We start from the raw sequence: 21943 nt of genomic DNA, 5'->3' as shown, positions 1-21943 counted from the left end.
CCATCGCAACGCTCTGTTTTACAGCTGGGATGAAGCCGAGGTTATTCATGATGAATAATAACGTTAAAACTGAAAAGTTTTCGAGGCTTAAATAGAAGTTGGGGAGGCATTTGTTTTTGGGGCCATATTGAAATGGCATTTCCCAACTGACAGCATTAGAACAGATCCAGCCCAGGTTCATTAAAGCACCTCAGGTGAAAACTGCTGCTAACAAACATCTTTCAGTTTCCTTATGAGCGCTGTTTGCTAAAACATGCATCAGTAAAAAAAAAAAAAATAATAATAATAATAATAATAATTCCGAAGACCTAAACAAGTGCACATCAGAGTATAAAAATGTGCTACAATTGCTCAGAACATCTTACCAATCACATAGTAACATGTGAGAAAGCCCTGGCCACCACCCAGAACTCTAGCAACCACATAGCTACCACTGCATTCCATTTGTACTATTTATGAAATACAGAGTTCGCAGTAGGAACTTTTTCACAATTTTCTAAAACTTTCTAACAATTAACGCATCCATCTTGGTTTTCTGACTTCTCTACTGGATGATGTTCCACAGGTGCGATGTCATTCCCGACTTCCGAGGTCAACGGAACTAATTCTGTAATAGCACACTTATAGCAACCACATAGCAATGTGCTGAAAACCGTGCAGAACACTTTAGCTGATGCATATTAATGCCCAAGAAACCACCCCTAAATATGCTATAAACCACAAAGAAACATGCTAAAACATTTTCAAAACATCTTAGCAATGTCTGTTGCTAGCAACCACAAAGCAATGCGCTAAAAAATCCCCATAACACCCTAGCAACCACATATCAGCGTGTCAAAAATTGCTCAGAGCACCTCCTCAACTGTAGCAACTTCACTGCCACTAGATAACAGTGACTTTCCAGACTCCTTTAGTGACTTTTTTTTCCCCAAAAAAGGGCCTAGTGACAAAATTATTGCACAAATCTTGGACAAAACGTATCTAGTTTTGATGTCTTAATTATAAATCAGGATTTTAGTGCAGATTAGCAACTTGGAAGAGAGCATGTAGTTTTAATAGGACATGTTTTCATCAGTATTTCATATATGGTTTCCTGTAGTGTGTTTTGGAACACATTCCATTGGGAGTATTAATATTCCATTAGGAGTAATAATAGAAGGCGACCAATTACCAGTAGAGACCAACAGGCACCATCACAGTTCCCATTAAAACCAGTACAATTTCCATTACAACCAGTAAAACCGTTACAAATTATGTAATGGTTTCTCTTGGGTGCTTTTTTTTTTCTCAGCAGGGATGTAAAAGGCTGACACTAGGCACAATGCAAATATGACACAATGCAAATATGACACATCAGGAATATGGTAATTAGCCTATTATGTCATTTAGCAACATTTAGTGACCTTTCAAGCAGGGTTTAGCTACTTTGCATTGCCAGCAGTGTATAAAAGTGTGATATAGATATAGATACTTAGGATATTTTAATACTTTATACTTTTTCTAAGTTCTAACTTAGTAAAGATCCATTCACACCAAGGACAATAATTACAAAGCTAAATATAACAATAACTATATTAGCATCCACATGAACGCAAGATAATGTAGTTGTGGTGTGGACTCTGCTATCCTTTAAAATAGAATGATTTCATAACTTTATATATAATCTATATCTTTATCATCATAGCCCTCATTCAACTGTATAGCAGCAACATGCTAACAGTATGTTAACTAGTAACAACTTTACAGCAATATGCTACAAAATAGCAACTACATAGTAATGTGCACACTGGGCGAATGGACTGAGTTCAGGAAAAAAATTAAAAATTAAAAATTAAATATGTAGAACAAGCATACAAAAAGAATAAACACCACCCAAAGCACCCTGTCATTGTAGAGTTTTTCATGCACCATAACATTATGCTAAAATTCTGTAATAATCTAGTTGTCATTATGTGGGTTTGAGTGGTTTGGGGTTGCAGCTGCAGGGCAGATGTGGAAATTTGTATTAAAGCTCACATCTGTATGCGGCGCTGTTTCGATGTGCACACACAGGTGGCCTCCACAGGGCCTAAAGCCAGTGTAAACCTTCAGATAGAGTACAAGTCTAGCAAAGCTCACACATGAGTGTGTGTACACCTGCTCAAACAGAGCACAGCAGTGCGTGCGTGTTTGTGTTTGGTGGGAGCCTGTGTTGATCAGTGGCCCTGGTGTGTTGACGAACAACACAAGTGAGAGAGAGCAAATGAAATGAGATGTGTGCTGTTTACTGCTGCAGCAGAGCTTGAGACCCAAAGAGACAAAACTACAGACCACTGAACACATCCACAGAACAAGAGAGAGAGAGAGAGACACTTCACTTTAAACCTGTGTGTGATGCTTATAATCAGCTGTACTACCTTTCAAATGTTTGGAGTCAGTACAATTCTAAGTGTCTTATGTTTACCAAGGCTGCATTTATTTGATATAAATACAGTAAAACAACAATATTGTGAAATATGATTACAGTTTCAGTTGAATGTTTTCTATTGTGATATATGTTAAATTGTAATTTATTCCTGTGATCAAAACTTAATTTTCAGCATCATTACTGCCAACATCTATCTATCTATCTTTCTATCTATCTATCTATCTATCTATCTATCTATCTATCTATCTATCTATCTATCTATATATATATATATATATATATATATAACACATTAATTAATAAAGCTTGTGTAATGGTTGTGATTTTTAATATTATGTCTAAAGTGGACTATCAAAATAAAGTGTAACCAAATTCAGTTCTAGACTCTGATCAACTGTATTTGAATACACAAAAAGAAACATCTTAATCAGTCACTTTCACAAAGGAAGAGAGTGACATAAAGAGCAGTTAATCAGAAGTGCTGCTGTGTTTGGATGCCAGAGAGAAAAATAAGATCAAACGGCAAAAACAATATCTGCATATGAATCATTCAGACCTTTGTACTAGAATTGGGGCACACAAACACACACACACACACACACAAACACACACACACACACACACACACACACACACACACACACACACACACACACACACACACACACACACACACACACACACACATTTAGAGGTATATTTTTATCAACAACTATAATACGCCACACAATACAAATACACAAGTGATTTCAGAGCATCAGAATTATAAAGGCTCACCTTGTGTGGCGATGAAATGGTTGGAGCGCTGATAACCCTGAGAGAGAGAGAGAGAGAGACAGAGAAAGCATGCATTATTATCAATTAATGATATGTCAATTACATTTCAACAACATTCTGACAACAGTCTATATTCTGACTTATTCCATTCAAAGTGAGTAATTTCTGTGTCACTTGCATCACCAAATAAAACTGCAAAAAAAAAAAGTGCTTTTCCAAACACTCCCTCTCTCTTCCACTGCTCAGCCAAACAGATAAAGCCGTCCCAAACTCACGCCATTGTTGTCTCCAAACTCACGCCACTGTTGCAGTTGACTCTGCATATTAAGCTGAGATAGGAGAGAGAAATCATTAAGCTGTCCGGCTAAACGCTATCTATACCAGTGCCAGCAAGCTACTCTACAGTTACTGAATATGTTTTATGTTTCTGCAATAAAATGAAAAAATAAAAAGCACAGCGTAGAGATGGATGACAATATTTTACAACCTCAAAGCCCTAATGTACTGTCTCTGACAGAAACACAAAATCATATAGAGGAAAGCTTATATGAAGTGTGTGATTCAATGAGTGAAGCTGAGAATGTGACAGCAGAACATGCATCTCTGTATCTCAAAAATGAAAGTGTTTCTTCTTGACATTTGATAAAACAAGCAAAGATCCATATATATTATCTGTAGTACGTGTGCATCATCTGATATTTATTTTTAAGCTTTAAGAATTGAATTTACTCATGTCTAAAAATCCTAGATGCTGTGTTATCTCTGTTCAAGCATGCAATATCTGAATGCTGCTTTCTAAATGCCAAACACAAAGTGCAAAGCATGAACCGCATGAGATATCAGACAGGCAGCTCTTGGCCCACCAGTGGGGTAAAATTAGAGTTACACCAGCCCTGACTGACTAGATTCCACAATTATTAGAGATACAAAATGAATAGTGCACCAGAGTGACTAATGGAATAGCAATACACTTCAAGCAAAACTGAAGAACAAACTGGTGTGACATAAGTTTGTACAGAATCAAGCTAAAGCAAAGTTAGTTTGCTTTGCATTGGTTTTGGGAGTTTGTTCTGTTTGTAGCTGTTATGTAAATGGAAATCTCTGGATAATTTCTTCTGTTCAGTCCATTGAGGTCATACGTGAGTAAAATATGAACACTGGAGTACTTTATAAGTTCTATATAGTATTGAATTATGACTAAAAGCATAATAATTTTCATGTTTAATACTGTAAAGCAATCTACTGAAAGGTGCTCTGTCAGAAAGTCCAAAACAGACTCATAGAAGTAATAACAATTTAGGAATGCCAAAAAATCACTAATATGGACAAAGGCTTCCAACTATCTGTTTATTCTGGTTGAGCAGAATAAAAAAAAAACAGAAATGTTTTGATTGATGAAACGTTTAGACCATAAATACACTATTGTTACTATATATAGTTTGTGTGTTTCTCAAGACATCTCCAGGTAATTAATAAATAAATAAATATGGGAATAAATCAGTGCTAACTGGCATAGCTTATAGAAACAATAAAATATATGTTCTGCCTTATTCTTTGATACAAAAGAGGGGGAAAATTTTGTGTAGTATATAAACCAATCATAAAATTGTCATTAGGAGAATATAGGGGAACAATATTATATAAATATATATTAATTGGTTAAATATAATTTATTGGTTATTGTCTACCAGTGTATTTAATTTCTTAGCAAATTGAAGTAAGAGATAATAATAATAATAATAATAATAATAATAATAATAATAATAATAATAAACCTGTCAAGTTGGTCAAAAAAAAAATCACTTCTGAAATTCTGCTTTACTGGAGTGCCAAATAGCAGAACTTGTGCAAACATCCATAACTGTGATTAGATGCTTTCTGCACTGCTGTTTTCTCACTAAATAGTGAGATAATATTGTGCAGAACATTTTTATATATTTATATACAGTGAGTAGGCCTTAAATGCATTTTCTCAATTCAGTTCATTATTCAAAAGTATAGACGGATTCATTGGCCGCACACGCCTGGCCTGAAGTTAACTTCCAGTTTGTGTTGGTTTATCCGTGTAGTTAGTGGCGCCGACTACAAACAAAGTTAAAGTTAAAGTGATGAGTAGACTGAAGTTGGGCACAGGTTGTTGTGCTGTGGGATGCATTTCCCATACATTTACTTATTTGTGGCGACCCACTACAATATCAAAACTAACCGCCTCAAATTGATTTTACAAAAGGCTTTGACTTTGTTCAATAAAAACGAGCACTGCACAATTCAAAATCAAAACACGGCACAGGTGTTTTTATATCACTGCATTTCTGAAGGAAACTGACTAACTGTCTTCAGAAAATGTTTGATGCCATTTTCATTTCACCTTGCATGTAATGCCTGATAAAGCAGTGTTTGTGAGTGGAGCACTGCTTTGTGTACAGCTGTCGCCCAGAAAACCTCTCTCTCACTATAAAAGCACCTCCTGCTAGCAGAGAATGAATTTACATTTTCAATAAGCCCATCTGAATTACGCAGCAAACATATTTAGCTTGTTATCAGAAATAATATACTCAAGAGGGACTTTTCTGTTGTTACTGATTGTTTGTGGAAGTCTACCAGAAGTTAAGTTTGGTCCACAAAAGTGAGCATGTGCAGTAACGTTTCTTTATGTTGTTGCCATTGAAACCATCTATATGACTGTGTCTGAAGACACTGCAGTAATTACTGAAATGAAAGTTTAAGCAAAGTTTTATTAAATAATGATAGATATTTTTATTCAGGCTTCAGCTTTTTTAGTGAAACAAATAGTATTATAAAAATTTCAGTTCTGCTGCTTTCCATACATGTAAATGCAAAATGATCACTGGCAAGTTTTGTTTGATCCATTATAAGAGTTTACACTACTACAGGGTTTGAACCTTGTCCCTATGCATACAACAAGCCATCACAATGACTTGGGAAGATTTACGAAGAAGTGCTAGAACTGTCACTGGTGCCTACTCTAAAAACCAGGTGCATGATAACCCTGAATGCACATTTTGTCAGCATTTGTATGGCACAACAACAGCCTGCATCAAACCTACAGAATGTAGAGATTTCCAAGTCATTCACTTTATAGGGTCCCATGACAGTTCGGGCTATGCCTCAGAAGCCTGCTGTCTGTGTAGACAGTAGACCAGAACTTCTCTTAATATATTCACCTACTGTTCCCAAAACCAGTGTTCAGTGAGGTTTGTGGTAGAATTCATTACATGCTTGCAGTGTCTTGTTGTAGTCAGAAATCAATAGATTATTTTTGTGTGAAGAGCAGGGTGGCTTTATACAATAACCATAATGAACTTTTGCTCGTGAAAAATTCATCTGTTCATTCACCCATGCTGCACCTCAGTCCCTGCATGTGGGGTTTGAATAGAAAGCTTTGCTTTTAGTCTCAAAGGTTATGCGGTTGATTGTACAGTAGTCAACGTTTTTTTTATTTTTTTTTTTTATAAAGTGCCTACAAAATAAAATCTGTGTGTGCCTGAATGGCATGTAATGGTAGAAATCGGTCGAAATTTTGGATTACTGCTTGTACTTTGATGGACACTGCTTCAGGTTATTTACATGTGATATTGACAAGGAAACACAGAGGAATATGAAAATGTGTCAAAACTCAAAGCAATGACTAATTTATTAATAAGTGGTGCTTGTTAAGCACTATATCTGGACGAGCCCCTATTTGTTTATATTCGATATGTACTACTTTTCAGCTGCTATGAACACAGTACATTTAATCAGTCACAAGGCCTTAATTAATTTTTAATTTGTAAATTATGTAATACTGTACATAAAATTGTCCCAGACTGGCATTGTGCCATGTATGTATATGCAATAAACTATATACTGTACTATACACCTGGATTTCTTACATTGACAGAGTACATAGTGATAAGTGCCAAATACTCTCAATTATAATATTGTCCTTTAAAATACACAATGAAGCCTGCACACACTAGTTTGCACTTTAACTGCACACTCAAAATACTCTGACACTATAGCATACTAAACTAGAGACACACAGTCAGACTAGAACAATAATCTGGAGCAAAGCAGACAATTTAACAGATATTCATCTGTAAAAACCCAGAGAAACCAGAAAAATGAAAGGCAGCAAAAAGCTGTAGAAAATGAAAAGGACAAAGCTACAATAACACAGGAGAGAACACAAAACTCTTTCAGGAGAAAGAAAATGTAAAGAAAAGATGTAGTAGAGAAATGTCAGACCTCCTAGCTGTATTCTATCTACAGCCTTGGGATATAAAACTGCAGCGCTTAATATTTCAACATTCATTCCCTTGATTTTCCCTTTCCTTTTGTTTTCAAAGAAAATCAAATAAAGAAACTGAAGCTTTGAATAATATGAAGAAAGAATCTGATTAAGCTGTTTTGAAGGTAAAGCAAAACTTATTTTCATAGGTTTTACATATTATCGATCCTGATTTTTTATAAATTATTTTTTTTCATTTAATCAAACCATGCTATTCTTAGACGTTAAACCACATTGATTCATGAGAAACAAATGTGTAGCATGCAGCATAATGGCATAAAACGTCTCCAGGTTACGCGTGTAACCGTGGTTCCTCGAGGGAACCTGGAGACGTTCCTCTTCAGGAACTCAAGCTGTATCAAAACGCTTTGGGAACGAGAATGCCCACGCTGCCAGAATGACAAATCTCTGCCTAGTGTGTAAAGAAGCACAGCTAGGGCGAAAGAAAAAAGAGCCCGGAGTGGCTCGCATATCTGACATAGGTGAGGGGCGTGGATTGACCCGCAGCATTGCAGATGACACGGGTAGAGGCAGCCTTGACCCGCAAAGGCGAGGGGAGATCAGATGACTCAAACATGAAGAGAGGCATCCACTATCCACCAGTGACTGCTTGTTGCAGGAAGACCTCTCTTAGGGGAACCATAGCACACTAGCAGTTGGTCCACCCTTCCCACAAGGCAGCTCTGTGGACACATACAATTAACCTTCTGCTGGTCAGGCTCCCCAAAGGGAGGAGGACTGATCGCCTGTGCCAAACGGACAGTTGACTGGGTCGAGCTGGCGGTCTCCGCACCAAGAAGTACAGTTTCCTCATAGAGGGAGCTCTGGACTGGAGGATGGTTTCAACAACTTTGGTTGAGAGACCGGAAGCTACAAGTTGTGCCACCTCAGAGGCCACACCCATAACTTTCACAGCTCCGAGCGGAGGAGGAATATCATGTCCTCCGTGTCATGTCCTGAGTGAAGGTCCCTCCTTGACGGGAGCCGTCGAGAAGGGAAATCAGGTCCGAGAACCATACTCGGCCTGGCCAGAATGGGGCACTAGCAGCAGACAGACCCCGTCCTGGTGCACTATCTCCAGAATTCCCGGGAGCAGAGCGATCGGGGAAAATCTACAGATGAAGCCTCGGCCAAGTCTGCACCATAGCGTCCAGTCCGAGAGGAGCTGGATGAGTCAGAGAGAACCAGAGGGGACAGTGCAATGTCATTGAAGTCTCAAACAGGTCCACCTGAGCCTGGCCAAAAATTCTCCATATCTTCTTCACCACCTCAGGGTAAAGCCTACATTCCCTGGGCTTCGGCCCCTGCCTCAACAGGATGTCTGCTCCCATACTGAGATACCCAGGGATGTAAACTGCTCTTAGGAAAAGGAGCTTCCCTTGGGCCCACACAAGGATCTGGTGCACCAGCTTGTACAGGGAGCTCCCCAAATGATTCTCTTGACTGAAGCTTTGACATAATGGAGTTTATAAGTGGACACACAAAGTGCTTGCTGAATGACAAAAAGCTGATGCCGGATTCACCGCACGTTCTTTTAACCCTCTAGGGTCAACTAACGCAGATACACGTTTTGTGGCATATTCTCCTGATAACACTGAAAAGAACTTAAATTACACTTTCAGTATTGATCATACTGATAAGAGCAATACATTGATCAAATCTATGTATTGACAGAGTGCGCTGTCTGCCGCCTTGGTCCGCATGATCTTCATTTAGAAACGAGTCATTAAAATGTAACTCAGCAAATACTCAACAAAGAGACATGAGAGATATATCTATGGAAAGCTTGACATGTCTACTTTTAAACTGAGCAAGCCTTATCGAAAACAAATATTCTGGGATAAAGTAATCCATATGAAAACAATGCGATGTCCCATCTTTCACGTCTCCCTTTATTACAGTATATCTAATGCGACCACGCCCACACGCTGTGCGTGCTATTGATATTACAATAGTCCATGTGAAGCTTGCGGTGGGTAAACGGCCACTTCACAGCAAACAAAGCAGTGAGACTGTACTTCTCGTTTTTTTTTTAAATGTTACTGTTCACTTCGCGCTGAGAGGAATAGGACATAATTCACCTCAAGAAGACCGCTGAGAGGAATAAGCTTTGGATTACCTCAGGAAAAAGAATGAAGTGGTTTGATCCAGCAGAGATCATAAACATGAGTAAGTCTTTTTTTATTATTAATCTACTTGTATTAGTTTTCACATAACTTGTACACATTTTACTAGTTAGACTTTTTCCAAACTATAATTCCTGACTAAATGTATAATCAAGTGAAATATTATGAAGTTTTATTGACATCATCTCAATGTTTCACGATGCCAGGATGTTTATTTATTTATTTTTTAATGTCCTAACATAGACAGCAATACGATATAAAAGTAACATGAGTTATAATGTTGCTAGCTTAATGTCAGTAAGAATGATTAGACAAAACTTTACTGTGATAGGCTATTCTCTGTTCACGAATATAACCATATATGTTTATAACTGTATACAGTGGTGTGAAAAATTGTTGGCCCCCTTCCTGATTTCTTTCTTTTTTTTTGCATGTTTGTCACACTTTAATGTTTCAGATCATCAAACAAATTTAAATATTAGTAAAAGATATCACAAGTGAACACAACATGCAGTTTTTAAATGAAGGTTTTTATTATTAAGGGAAAACAAAATCCAAAACTGCATGGCCCTGTGTGAAGAAGTGTTTGCACCCTAAACCTAATAACTGGTTGGGCCACACTTAGCAGCAACAACTGCAATCAAGCGTTTGCGATAACTTGCAATGAGTCTGTTACAGCGCTGTGGAGGAATTTTGGTCAACTCATCTATGCAGAATTGTTGTAATTTAGCCACATTGGAGGGTTTTCAAGCATGAATCGCCTTTTTAAGGTCATGCCACAGCATCTCAAGAGGATTCAGGTCAGTACTTTGACTAGGCCACTCCAAAGTCTTCATTTTGTTTTTCTTCATCCATTCAGAGGTGGACTTGCTGGTGTGTTTTTGATCATTGTCCTGCTGCAGAACCCAAGTTAGCTTCAGCTTGAGGTAAGGAACAGATGGCAGAACATTCTCCAGATTTTTTGGTAAACAGCAGAATTCATGGTTCCATTTATCACAGCAAGTCTTCCAGATCCTTAAGCAGCAAAACAGCCCCAGACCATCACACTACCATCACCATAATTTAATGTTGGTATGATGTTCTTTTTCTGAAATACAGTGTTACTTTTACACCAGATGTAATGGGACACACACCTTCCAAAAAGTTCAACTTTTGTCTCGTCAGTCCACAGAGTATTTTCCCAAAAGTCTTGGGGATCATCAAGAGGTTTTCTGGCAAAACTGAGACCAGCATTTATGTTATTTTTGCTCTGCAGTGGTTTTCGTCTTGGAACTCTGCCATGCAGACCATTTTGCCCAGTCTCTTTCTTATGGTGGAGTCATGAACACTGACTTTAACTGAGGCAAGTCAGGCTTGCAGTTCTTTGGATGTTGTTATGGGGTCTTTTGTGACCTCTTGGATGAGTCGTCGCTGTGCTCTTGGGGTAATTTTGGTCGGCCGGCCACTCCTGGCAAGGTTCTCCACTGTTCCATGTTTTTGCCATTTGTGAATAATGGCTCTCCCTGTGGTTCGCTGGAGTCCCAAAGCTTTAGAAATGGCTTCATAACATTTTCCAGACTGATAGATCTCAATTACTTTCTTTCTCATTTGTTTCTGAATTTCTTTGGATCTCGGCATGATGTCAATTTTGAGGATCTTTTGGTCTACTTCACTTTGTCAGGCAGGTCCTATTTAAGAGATTTCTTGATTGCAAACAGGTGTGGCAGTAATCAGGCCTGGGTGTGGCTAGAGAAATTGAACTCAGGTGTAATAAACACATTAAAACACATAAAACACAGTTTTAACAGGGGGGCAAACACTTCTTCACACAGGGCCATGTAGTTTTGGATTTTGTTTTCCCTTAATAATAAAAACCTTCATTTAAAAACTGCATGTTGTGTTTACTTGTGTTATCTTTGACTAATATTTAAATTTGTTTGATGATCTGAAACATTAAAGTGTGACAAACATGCAAAAAAAAAAAAATCAGGAAGGGTACCAACACTTTTTCACACCACTGTATATTACATAGGCCAACATCAGGGGCGGATTTAGTGAATTGGGGGCCCCAGGCAAATATAGGAATGGGGCCCTATACATTTGCACACATTTACCTAGATCAACCCTCGAGGTCCTTTTTGTCGTGATGCTTGCTGCTGCACAATGGTGCCAGATTGTTGTGTCCAATGTTTCTACATTTTTTTATGTACATGTTCTAATGGGATTCTTTAATTTACATTTATTCATTTAGCAGATACTTTTATTATTTCATGTTGTAGACCACGAAATAGCAATTGATTTACCGTTTTTTTAGTTTTAACATAAAACAAAATAAATTATAAAATGATAAACCTCACAACTGAAACTTTATATTTCTGGGATAAGTCAGAAGTATAAATTATTATATTATTTAAAACAGATTTATGTGAGTGAATATTTGCATTGGTCTGAACAAAAACTGCAGACTGGATTATTGAAAATGCACATTCATTCTCTGCCAGTAGGAGGTGCTTTTGGAGTCAGAAATATAGTGGTTTCCCCGGTAACAGCTCTAAACAAAACAGCTCAGCTCATAAATGGTACTTTATCAGGTAAAATGAAAATGTGAGTTACCAGCGTAAGCCTACATTTTATTTTAGTCATTTTAACTTAGGGCTGTCAATCAATTAAAATATATAATCACAATTAATGGCATGATTGTCATGAGTTAACTTGTGAATAATCGCAACTTAATTGCACATTTTTTATCTGTTCTAAATGTACCTTAAATGAATATTTTCCCCATGGTTTCACAGACAAGGCTTAAGCTAGTCCCAGACTAAAATGCATGTTTGAGCTGTCTCAACTGAAAATATCTTGCTCTGACATATCTTAAAACTCATTGTTCTGTGTCAATATGCACACCTGTAACACTTTCTTTTAAGGCATTTTTGTAATGCAAAAATTAATTTATGCAATAAATGTTTATTATTAGTGAAACCAGTTAACAGAGCATGAAGAGTAGACATGTTTCATAGGTCATAGATGTTTTTCTAAGAACTTGTTCATGTCTATTAGACACATGAAAAAAAAAAAAACAGAAATACTAGCTTCCTATTACTTCTCTTTCTTTGCACTGAGCACTTTACACAAACCTGTTTGCATTTTCGCATGACAGGGCAGCTCACTTCTGAACATGCAAAATGTACATTTATTATTTATTATTACATTTGTTTGCCTCTCTGTGCCACATACTGTATTTTGATGCAGCTTAATTCTCAAAACTGTTTTCATTGATACATTTGACTGTTTGTTGTCAGACAACGGGATGAATATGAAAATAGTGACTGAAACGCGACCCATTAAGACTAACCAGCTCTCCCTTCCGAGAAGTTAATCTGCACAAAAATATATAATCGTGCCGTCGTCTGATAAAAATCAAATAGGCTACAGAATAGCTTGAAGACAATAGCTGTGCTGTGATTTCAGCTATACTTACAGATGGTAGACAACCAAAATGAGTAATACCGCCGCGCGTACCGCCGCGTTAACTGCAAGTCAGTCAAGTGTTAAATTCATTCGCGAAACTACCGCCAGGTGGCGCAAAGGGACGGATTGCGAACTGAACGTAATTGTAAAATGAGATAAAAGCAGAAGGTAAAACAACAATAACATTATGATATAACATTGTACCATCTTTAAAAAAACATTAAAAAATGTACAGTGAGTTAATTTCAAAATGTAGGATAGTCTTAGGCTACAGTCTACTCATCAAAAATTAAAAGAAGACTTTTACACAAAGGATCTTATGCTTGCTATTGTTATTAAACAGTCATTAAATAAGGCCTATATATATGGATAAAAAGCTAAATGTTTTCATTTCAGTTCATTCTTGGTTTAAAAAAAATCCTTCAGGTTCCATTTGCAGATCGAAATGAGAACGGTCCAGCATTTAGCAATAATTATGATTCATTCTGTTATTATTCTTGATTTTTCAAACTGCTAACACTTTGCATTTTTGAATTATGCCTTTACTGTGTGACCAAAAATGTAATATTTTTTGTTTCAGCCGTTTGATTGCGCTGGTGCCTCGCGCACATTCATTGGAAACAGTAGCCATTCACCGTGCCATTCGGCGCGAGCAGCGGTCCACTTTGGCATATTTTTGTTAATTGTGATTTTGTATTTTTTTTCCGTCGATACTGAAACACGCGTGAACTACAAAGCCTATTTTTCCTAATGAATAATAGTTAAGCTTGAAATAGGCAACATCACGAATATGGAAACGTTTGGATTTCTCCCGAATGAGAGCCCAACCTTATGGTTCGCTTTAAATTATTATTCATTTTTTTTTTTTTGTTTGTTTATAGCTAAGCCTATATTATTATATACTGCAATTTTATTTATCCATTCGAATTATATATTTGTAATTATTGTTCTGTTCTGATAAATGTGTTAAATTTAAAGGATTTGTTGTAAAGTGAAGAGAACTAAAAATATCCTGTTGGCACATTATAACATTATTAGGCCAGCCGTTATTATTTCTGAATGTAATAAAATGCAACTTATACATGACTTATATATTTTTTTCCCTCTCACAAACTTAGCCTTTTTAGCCCGTTTTAAATAAATAAATAAATAAATAAAATAACATGCAGCAAACGAAAATAGGCGACTAACATTTGTTACTGTGGGGTAATTATAATTATTATATACTTAGGAACAGAGTCTGGGCCTAATCTAGGCTATCCAGGGTTTTAATTTTTTTTATTTTCATTGCATCTGAAAATGACTTTGTGCAGCACATTCACTTCGCACGCTCAACCTGCCTCGCGCGTTGCTCAGCTGTGGACTAATTAAAAATGTTTGATATAAAGGTTGCTGTCCCATTTTATACAGGAATTGTTCATTAAAAAAAAAAAAAAAAAAATCGAATTATATTGTTAGTTCTAAATATATTGTTAACACAAGTTCATTTAGACTATTTAACATGCGCTGTGACATTTTACCCTTTTTAACTTATAAACTCCTTGAGATTTTAAAGTCAGTTTATTAGTATTGAAGTTCAAGTTAAAAAAAAAAAAAAAAAAAAAAAAAGGTTTTTAAATGCTTAAATTATTTCTATGAATTAATAATATGTTATCAGGTTTTAATTGCTTAAATTATTTCTATGAATTAATAATATGTTATCATGTTTATTCTTGTAGAAAATAAGTGTTTATTCTTTAAGAAAATAAGGGAAAAAATAGGGGACGATCCAAATATTATTCATATTTGTTTTGCTTCACTATTTACGTAAGCTACAATTATTCTAAAAAAAAAAAAAAAAAAAAAAAAAAAAAAAACATAATGTAATTAAAAGTGCCATCGGCCTGAGTAAATTTTACCATTATAGAATTGGTGACTTTAAAGGTAAGTGATTTTAGGAGGTGAAAATACTGTGAAATTACAAATGTTATGGGATTTTAAAGCATAACAACTGAAGGTCTATGAAACGTTAGCCAATAAAGCATTTTTTTAAACAATGGCACTTAAAGTTTTGAACTAAAATATTATTTCAACCATATAGCCTGTGAATAAACAAAATGCATACTTTTCAATGAAAGAACACTGAGAGTTTGCTTCTGGTGTTTGGATTTGTACTTCAATAATGAGCTCCAAGTTTAGGAATAGCCAACACGGTTTTTTTTTTTATTATTATTTTTCTCTCTCTCTCTCTCTCTCTCTCTCTCTCTCTATTTAACTCTCTATTTAACAGCATTAACTTACAATGAAATACGTCTTCCTCCAGGTAGACTGAATGTTTTTCTGTCTTGCCAAATGTTGGGCTCATGATCAGTAAGTTGTATTCGCTCAAATTGATTTAGTAAAATCAAAACTTGCGGACTTTGAAGCTGGGCGCAGTTAGCGCGAGTCACGCGGGCTGTGAAGCGGGAGCAGCTGACGGAGGACTCCGCTTGGTCTTAAAGGCTTCCGCAAACGCTACGTTCACAAATAACAATGATTTTCGTAAAATAATGATTAATTATCAATTGATAATTTGTTATTATTATGGTCTTGTGAAAACAATAATATGGGCTGCGTGAAAATAATGAATAAAAAGAGTAGGGCTGCTGTGAGTGCAGGCATGTTTCAACCCAGTAACATGAGAACACACCATTCCTCACAGCCAAAAAACAGACCGAGTTCAGCTCAGCTGGAGGGGGCTGGTCTTTCATATGGACAGTGTCTTATGAGGGTATCAAACTTGCAGAACAGGTTTACATAGGACTCGTCATTTTGGTTTTAGGGCAACTTTGAAGAAAGGTTTTGATCCACTTCAAATGTTGACTAATGTATAGCGCAAAATAGTTTATGAGTTATTATAACTTCAGAGGAAGTTGCCTTAACCAAAAAAATAAATAAATAAATAAATTCGCAAACACATCCAGACCAGTCCAGACATCAGTATGATCCGTCTATGATGTTTTATAGGCTTTTTTAGATTTTGGGAATATACATGCGTTACAGATATGACAAAAAACATTTTGGAGTTTTTGGAGACATTATTATTATTATTAATTTTTTTATTTTTTTTTGTAGCCTATTTACAATGCACAAACCAGAAGCAACAATATCTGCAGAGAAGGGCTGGCCATTCCCAAAACATAAAATATCAATTTTATTTAAATTTTCGTTTTTGTGTTTCAGAGGAAAAATCATTGTTAAAGCATCTCTCCATTACAGACCGTTCTGAAAGAAGAATTTATACAAACGCGTATAAAATGCTTTAAAATCTTTAACAGTGAGGTCTAGAGGATATTTAATAGATCTGCCTCCCATGTAAGATTTTTCTAGTTATTAGTCGGTCATTTGTCATTATTCAACTAATCGCAGGTTTTTATTAAATTTACATCTATAATCCATAATGAGGCTTAATATATTCCGCGCTCAAGCACATGCATTAGGTTTGCCACAAAGCACAGGCAGAAGTAGCCTAATAATAGTGAAAAAGGAGACATTTTAATTATTTATTAATAAACAAATGTTTTCTTGTCGGCTGCAAGATGAAATTCACAGTGCTGACTCTCTCCACATGAACGCGGCTTTAGAGAGAAATACAACCATCACAGATTACATAATGCTTTCGTTCTGAATTGATTCGTTTAAAAGACATTTCAAGCTTTCTGTAGATATATTTCTCATGTATGTGAGACACCACAATTTTTCACCACAAAAATTCAAGTGATCTAGAGGGCGCCTCCCTGTCCTGCATGCGCATTAATAATTTTCGCACAAACACTTAAATATGAATAATTATTCACATTTTGCATATGCATTACAACGTAAATAATTTTTTACATGCAATTATCCCAAAAAATCTCAAAAATGAAACCAAACAAGATTTGTAATGAAGATAAAACAAATAAGAATAAATGCTGCGCATGCACTCAGCATCACTCCCGCCGCGCAAATCTTGCACGCAGACATTTTACACACCTGCATTTAAATGCGGCTGCAATTTTATTTTTTTTTAACTTAAATTCTATGTAAGCAAGTAACGGCGGCTCCCTTTAAAATCACTGAAGTTGTCTATTAATGAAGCTCTTTTTTACATCATCTGCACTTTGGTGATTATAATGAGAGAACTTGAGTTTAATCGTGAGGACGTTTTATTAATCCATCCATTCTTTAGAATTTCAATGATTTAGCTAAATCGTGCAGGTTTAATTTATTCGTTTCTTGTTTTATTTAGGCCCAAATAATGGGAACGAAATTATACAGTGCCTCACGTTTTACTAAAATAAAGAAAATCATTTATAAAACATGCATCAATTTCTTACAGACAAATATATTTTCCCAAGAAGTTGTCTGTCAAAATAAAGGACAGGTAACGAATAACAAAAATGCATGTTGTTTTATTAAAGGAATTTTAAAATATAAATTAAAATTATAGGCCTAATATATGAGAATATTGACATTTTGCATATAAATGTAGCCTAGCTCACTAAAATAGGCTACCACTTTTAATGCTCTGATGCAAAGCAAACCACAATTTCTTTTGAATAATATAACACATAATTCATATTATATAAATAATACTGCACACCTATTAAATGTGTCAAATCTAAAATATGGTGTAATACTGTGTAGCTTAGAGAAAATATAAGCACAGGCTCAGGCACAGGCTTGACATTTATCCTGCTTGAATTCGTTCTAAGAAATGCACATAACTTCATAATTACCAAACTTTCATCTGTGAATATTAAATATTTTAACTATAGTGTTCTTCTTTCATTTTCCCTGACTGCAGCCGTCAAATGTAACACATCATTGAGGCAAAACTAACGTCTATTTGCGAAAATGTGCTTTGATGCGCTTGTTTGAAAACTTGTGATTAAAGTGCCACTCAGCGGTCAAAAGCTGCAAATGCACTTTGCAGACGCCGCGGCGGCGGTACGAGCGGCGGTAGAAGTAACGTTTTGGATGTCTACCTACTGTATATGTAAAATTAGAGAAGCAACATATCAGTGTTTTAACTGAAAGCGCAGCTCCTTTCAGCCGCGCGCTGAACGCAGAGAGAGAAGTGTGCGCGCGCTGGGAAAGAGGGACCTCGCGCTCGTGCGGCAGTCAGCTTTAGATGCATAAAATGTTATTTTGCTACAAGCTGGATACACAAGAAGCACGTTCAACTCGGACGCGAAGACGATTGTCGTGCATAAACACCGTAAACAGCAACCGTTCGCGTGTCCGCGCTTAATGCGCATCTCCTATATGAAAAGCATTAGGGGGCCCTTGGCTTTTGGGGGCCCAAGGCAGTCGCCTACCTTTGCCTAATGGGTAAGTCCGCCCCTGGCCAACATACAAAGCATGCTTGTGTTTTTAAGAATGTAACTAAGCTTCTGTTCATGAATATCTGCTCTGGTGTAAATAGTTTGAATGTTTTAATGTGTTAACTGATAATATGTGTGCTATGTGGTAACTGTGTTCTTTTTTCCCCCTATAAATTACTAATAGTATCAGTGACCATCACAATAATGGTAATAATGCAGTTTATTTGTGTAAACAGCGTGCTTAGGTTGTCCTTCAGAGCACATAAACAATATACACTTTGGAAATGTCAGGTATGTGATGTTCATATATATATTTCAACATGGCACAATACCAGTCAGAACCTCTTGAACAGTAAGATTTATGTTTTTGTAAATAATACTCTTCTGATCACCAAGCCTGCATTTATTTGATCCAAAATACATAAAGTTGCATTTGCTAAAGCAGTAATATTGTGCAATATTTTTACTATTTAAAATAGCTGCTTTCTATTTGAATATATTTTACAATTTTATTTATTCCTGTGATCAAAGCTACATTTTCAGCATCATTACTCCAGTCTTACTCCAAGTGTAACAATATACACTATACTATTCAAAAGCTTGGAGTCAGTATACTGTATATAGAAATTAAAACTTTTATTTAGCATACAAGTGATGATAAATACAATAATCATGTTACAAACTATGCTGTTCTTTCAATTCATCAAAAAAACCTGGAAAAAATATTCTCATCTCTTTTCAACATTAATAATAATAATAATAATAATAAATGTTTGTTTTTTTAGAAGAAATTCAGCTTTGAAAGTCAGCTTTGATTGTTCCTAATAAACTGTTTAACTGCACTCGCAAGTGAATCTCAAGTTATTTTGTGGGATAATTAAATATATTCTAAATAAACTACAAACATAACAATATATACATTTTATTTTGTCCTCACATTCTTTCTTGTAACTCTTCCCTCTCAGTCACACACTTGGCTGAAAGGCTCATTATACAGCTCATTATGCGGGCTTTTGTCTTCTCAGGTGTGAATCACACTAATATTCATGGTTAACCACTCCTACTTGCATATGTCCTTTCGAAATAAAAAGTGTCTTAGAAAATTTAAATCAATCTATTGTTTTCTGTGAGCGAGTAAACAAGATGATTTTCACATAATTTGAAATAATTTGCCATAATTTGAAGCAAAAATTCTAGCCTACAAGATACATATTTGACAGTCTTGTGAAAAATGTTCTGTATGTGTTTTATGACCTTATTTCAGTGACTTCAAAATTGTAGTTTTTCACTAACCATGCATAAATGTTGTTTTCTCAAAAACACAGTCATGTACATACACGCTATTTACATATTACTGTAGCCCAGTTTGTACTAAATATAGTGTTTTCTTTAGACTTTAGCCATGTATATGTTTATAAGCAACTGAAAAAAGCAAAATTCAGGGGATATCAAAACTTCTCCAGGCCCCCAAAACCACCTTAGACCCCAGAGGGTTAAGCTTCCTGGTCGCTATGTCACCCCGCTCGTGATGTCTCGCCCCTCCGTTGGACTGATTACACATGTGATTCAGAGTGTGGTCATGCTGAAGGCGTTCCCAAAGCGTTTCAACACAGCTCAAGTTCCTGAAGAAGAACTCTATGTTATGTAATCACAGTGCAAAACTTGAGATGGATATATACTTGTTTTATCTGCTACAGATCCTATACAGCATATCCTCTAAAAAAAAAAAAAAAAAAAAAAAAAAAAAAAAACACTGTACATTTAAGTTATGCTTTAAGCCAGGTTTTAAGACCAAGTTTATTTTGTGGACTTTCATTTTTGTCCAAGATGAGGTTTAAATCTAGATTTTAGAAGTTATGAGCCATGTTTTTAAAGACCCCATGAAATCAAAAGTGTCAATGTCTAATAGTTTTAATATCATATAGTTACAGTATATGTGTAAAGTAACAGCTATTGATATGTCCCACTGCACCTTTTTGTTTCAATCAGATATATGTCTAAAAAAAGCGTTTGTCGAAACATTTCAGGGGGTGTTTAAAGTTTAAGATTATTAGGCTGTGGGTTACAGGAAGTGATGCACTGAGATCAAACAAAGCTACAATAATCTCAAATAACAGAAAAGGCTTTGGGAAATGAAATGTCTGAGCGCAGAGCCATGATAGCAGGGATAAATGAGCGTTGGACAGATGATGACAGAAGACAAGAGAAAGACAAGTACTTACTTCCCTGTTTATCCGAATCTAAGAAATCCCAGACACAGAGAAAGAGTGATGAGTGAAAGAAGAGAGAAAGAGAAACAGTATAATTAAGATGATTAGAGAAAAGAGGAAAGAAATAAAGGCGTCAGAAGTCAAATTCTCCATCCTGACCACCTGCAGTGAGGAAATCACTTCAAACTGGCTGCAAATTACAGGTCAGGGTTGCCATGCATTGTCCGAGAAAAATCCTCAAATAGTCTATTGTTCATGGCACATATTCATAAAACATCTTAAGGCTAAATGTAGCTCATAACTCGCTGATTTAGGAGAAAATCTTATAAAATAATGGCAGATTCAGTCCTAAATTTAGGACTCCTAAATGTTTGCTCTAAGAGTGTTTCACAAAGCATTTTAACACTAAAATTAGCTCCTAAATCTGTGAAACATTAGGAGTAGGAAAGTGGACCCCTAAGTCACTAAGACCTAGCCACAAACTATCCTATAAAATGGCTGTTACCGGCAATCCGCCTCAGAATATAAACCATTTAGAAACGTTTGACTATAATGAGCTTTTAAAAAGATACCAGCTTTGGTTTTAGAGGTTATCCCAACTCCAAATTTTCCTTTGATTATATCCTTGTTTTCATTAACCAGTTGAGCAAGAAGTAACAGCTGTGCTTGTGTCCAGTTTGGTTTTCTTTTACATTTGCATGCCTTACTATCAGCCATGATTATTCTACTCTGTTAATTAAAAGGCCGTTTATATGCATATTCACTAATTATGAGAAGCACACATGTAAGAGGCTGACAATTAGCTGAACATATACAGGTTTAATAAACCACAAATAGCCTGCATCAAAAAAACATTATTCTAATCAATAAATTAGCAGTTTTATTTGTAAACCTTTATTTGAATATGGCAACATAATATTGTGCTCTTCAATATTTCTATGAATAAATCTCTGACAGAGACCATCAGCCAATCACTGTGTGCACAGTTACACTGAACAAAATTATAAACGCAACACTTTTTTTTTTGCCCCCATTTTTCATGAGCTGAACTCAGAGATCTAAGACTTTTTCTATGTACACAAAAGGCTTATTTCTCTCAAATATTGTTCACAAATCTGTCTAAATCTGTGTTAGTGAGCACTTCTCCTTTGCCGAGATAATCCATCCACCTCACAGGTGTGGCATATCAAGATGCTGATTAGACAGCATGATTATTGCACAGGTGTGCCTTAGGCTGGCCACAATAAAAGGTCACTCTAAAATGCGCAGTTTTACTGTACTGGGGGGTCCGGGGGTCCGAAAACCAGTCAGTATCTGGTGTGACCACCATTTGCCTCACGCAGTGCAACACATCTCCTTCA

The 21943-nt window shown here is 36.0% G+C and overlaps 1 protein-coding gene across 7 annotated transcripts in view; it reads right to left on the bottom strand.

Moving 5' to 3' along the window:
• LOC109051853 (receptor-type tyrosine-protein phosphatase U-like) overlaps positions 1-21943 on the bottom strand; it is a 229222-nt gene that overhangs the window by 23799 nt on the left and 183480 nt on the right. For 3 of the 7 annotated variants that reach the window (XM_042745001.1, XM_042745003.1, XM_042745004.1), the window contains 3 exons: positions 20595-20612; positions 3460-3513; positions 3185-3221 (listed from right to left, as the gene is read on the bottom strand). In XM_042745001.1, the coding sequence (XP_042600935.1) occupies positions 3185-3221; positions 3460-3513; positions 20595-20612 (109 nt within the window). The remainder of the gene's footprint in view (positions 1-3184; positions 3222-3459; positions 3514-20594; positions 20613-21943) is intronic. The other 4 variants (XM_042745007.1, XM_042745008.1, XM_042745006.1 and 1 more) reach the window with 2 other exon arrangements.

This window comes from Cyprinus carpio, chromosome B19 (assembly GCF_018340385.1).
Source record: "Cyprinus carpio isolate SPL01 chromosome B19, ASM1834038v1, whole genome shotgun sequence".
NCBI classification, from domain to species: domain Eukaryota; kingdom Metazoa; phylum Chordata; class Actinopteri; order Cypriniformes; family Cyprinidae; genus Cyprinus; species Cyprinus carpio.
Note: the sequence above shows the minus strand (reverse complement) of the source record. Positions and strands in the feature narration are given on the sequence as shown.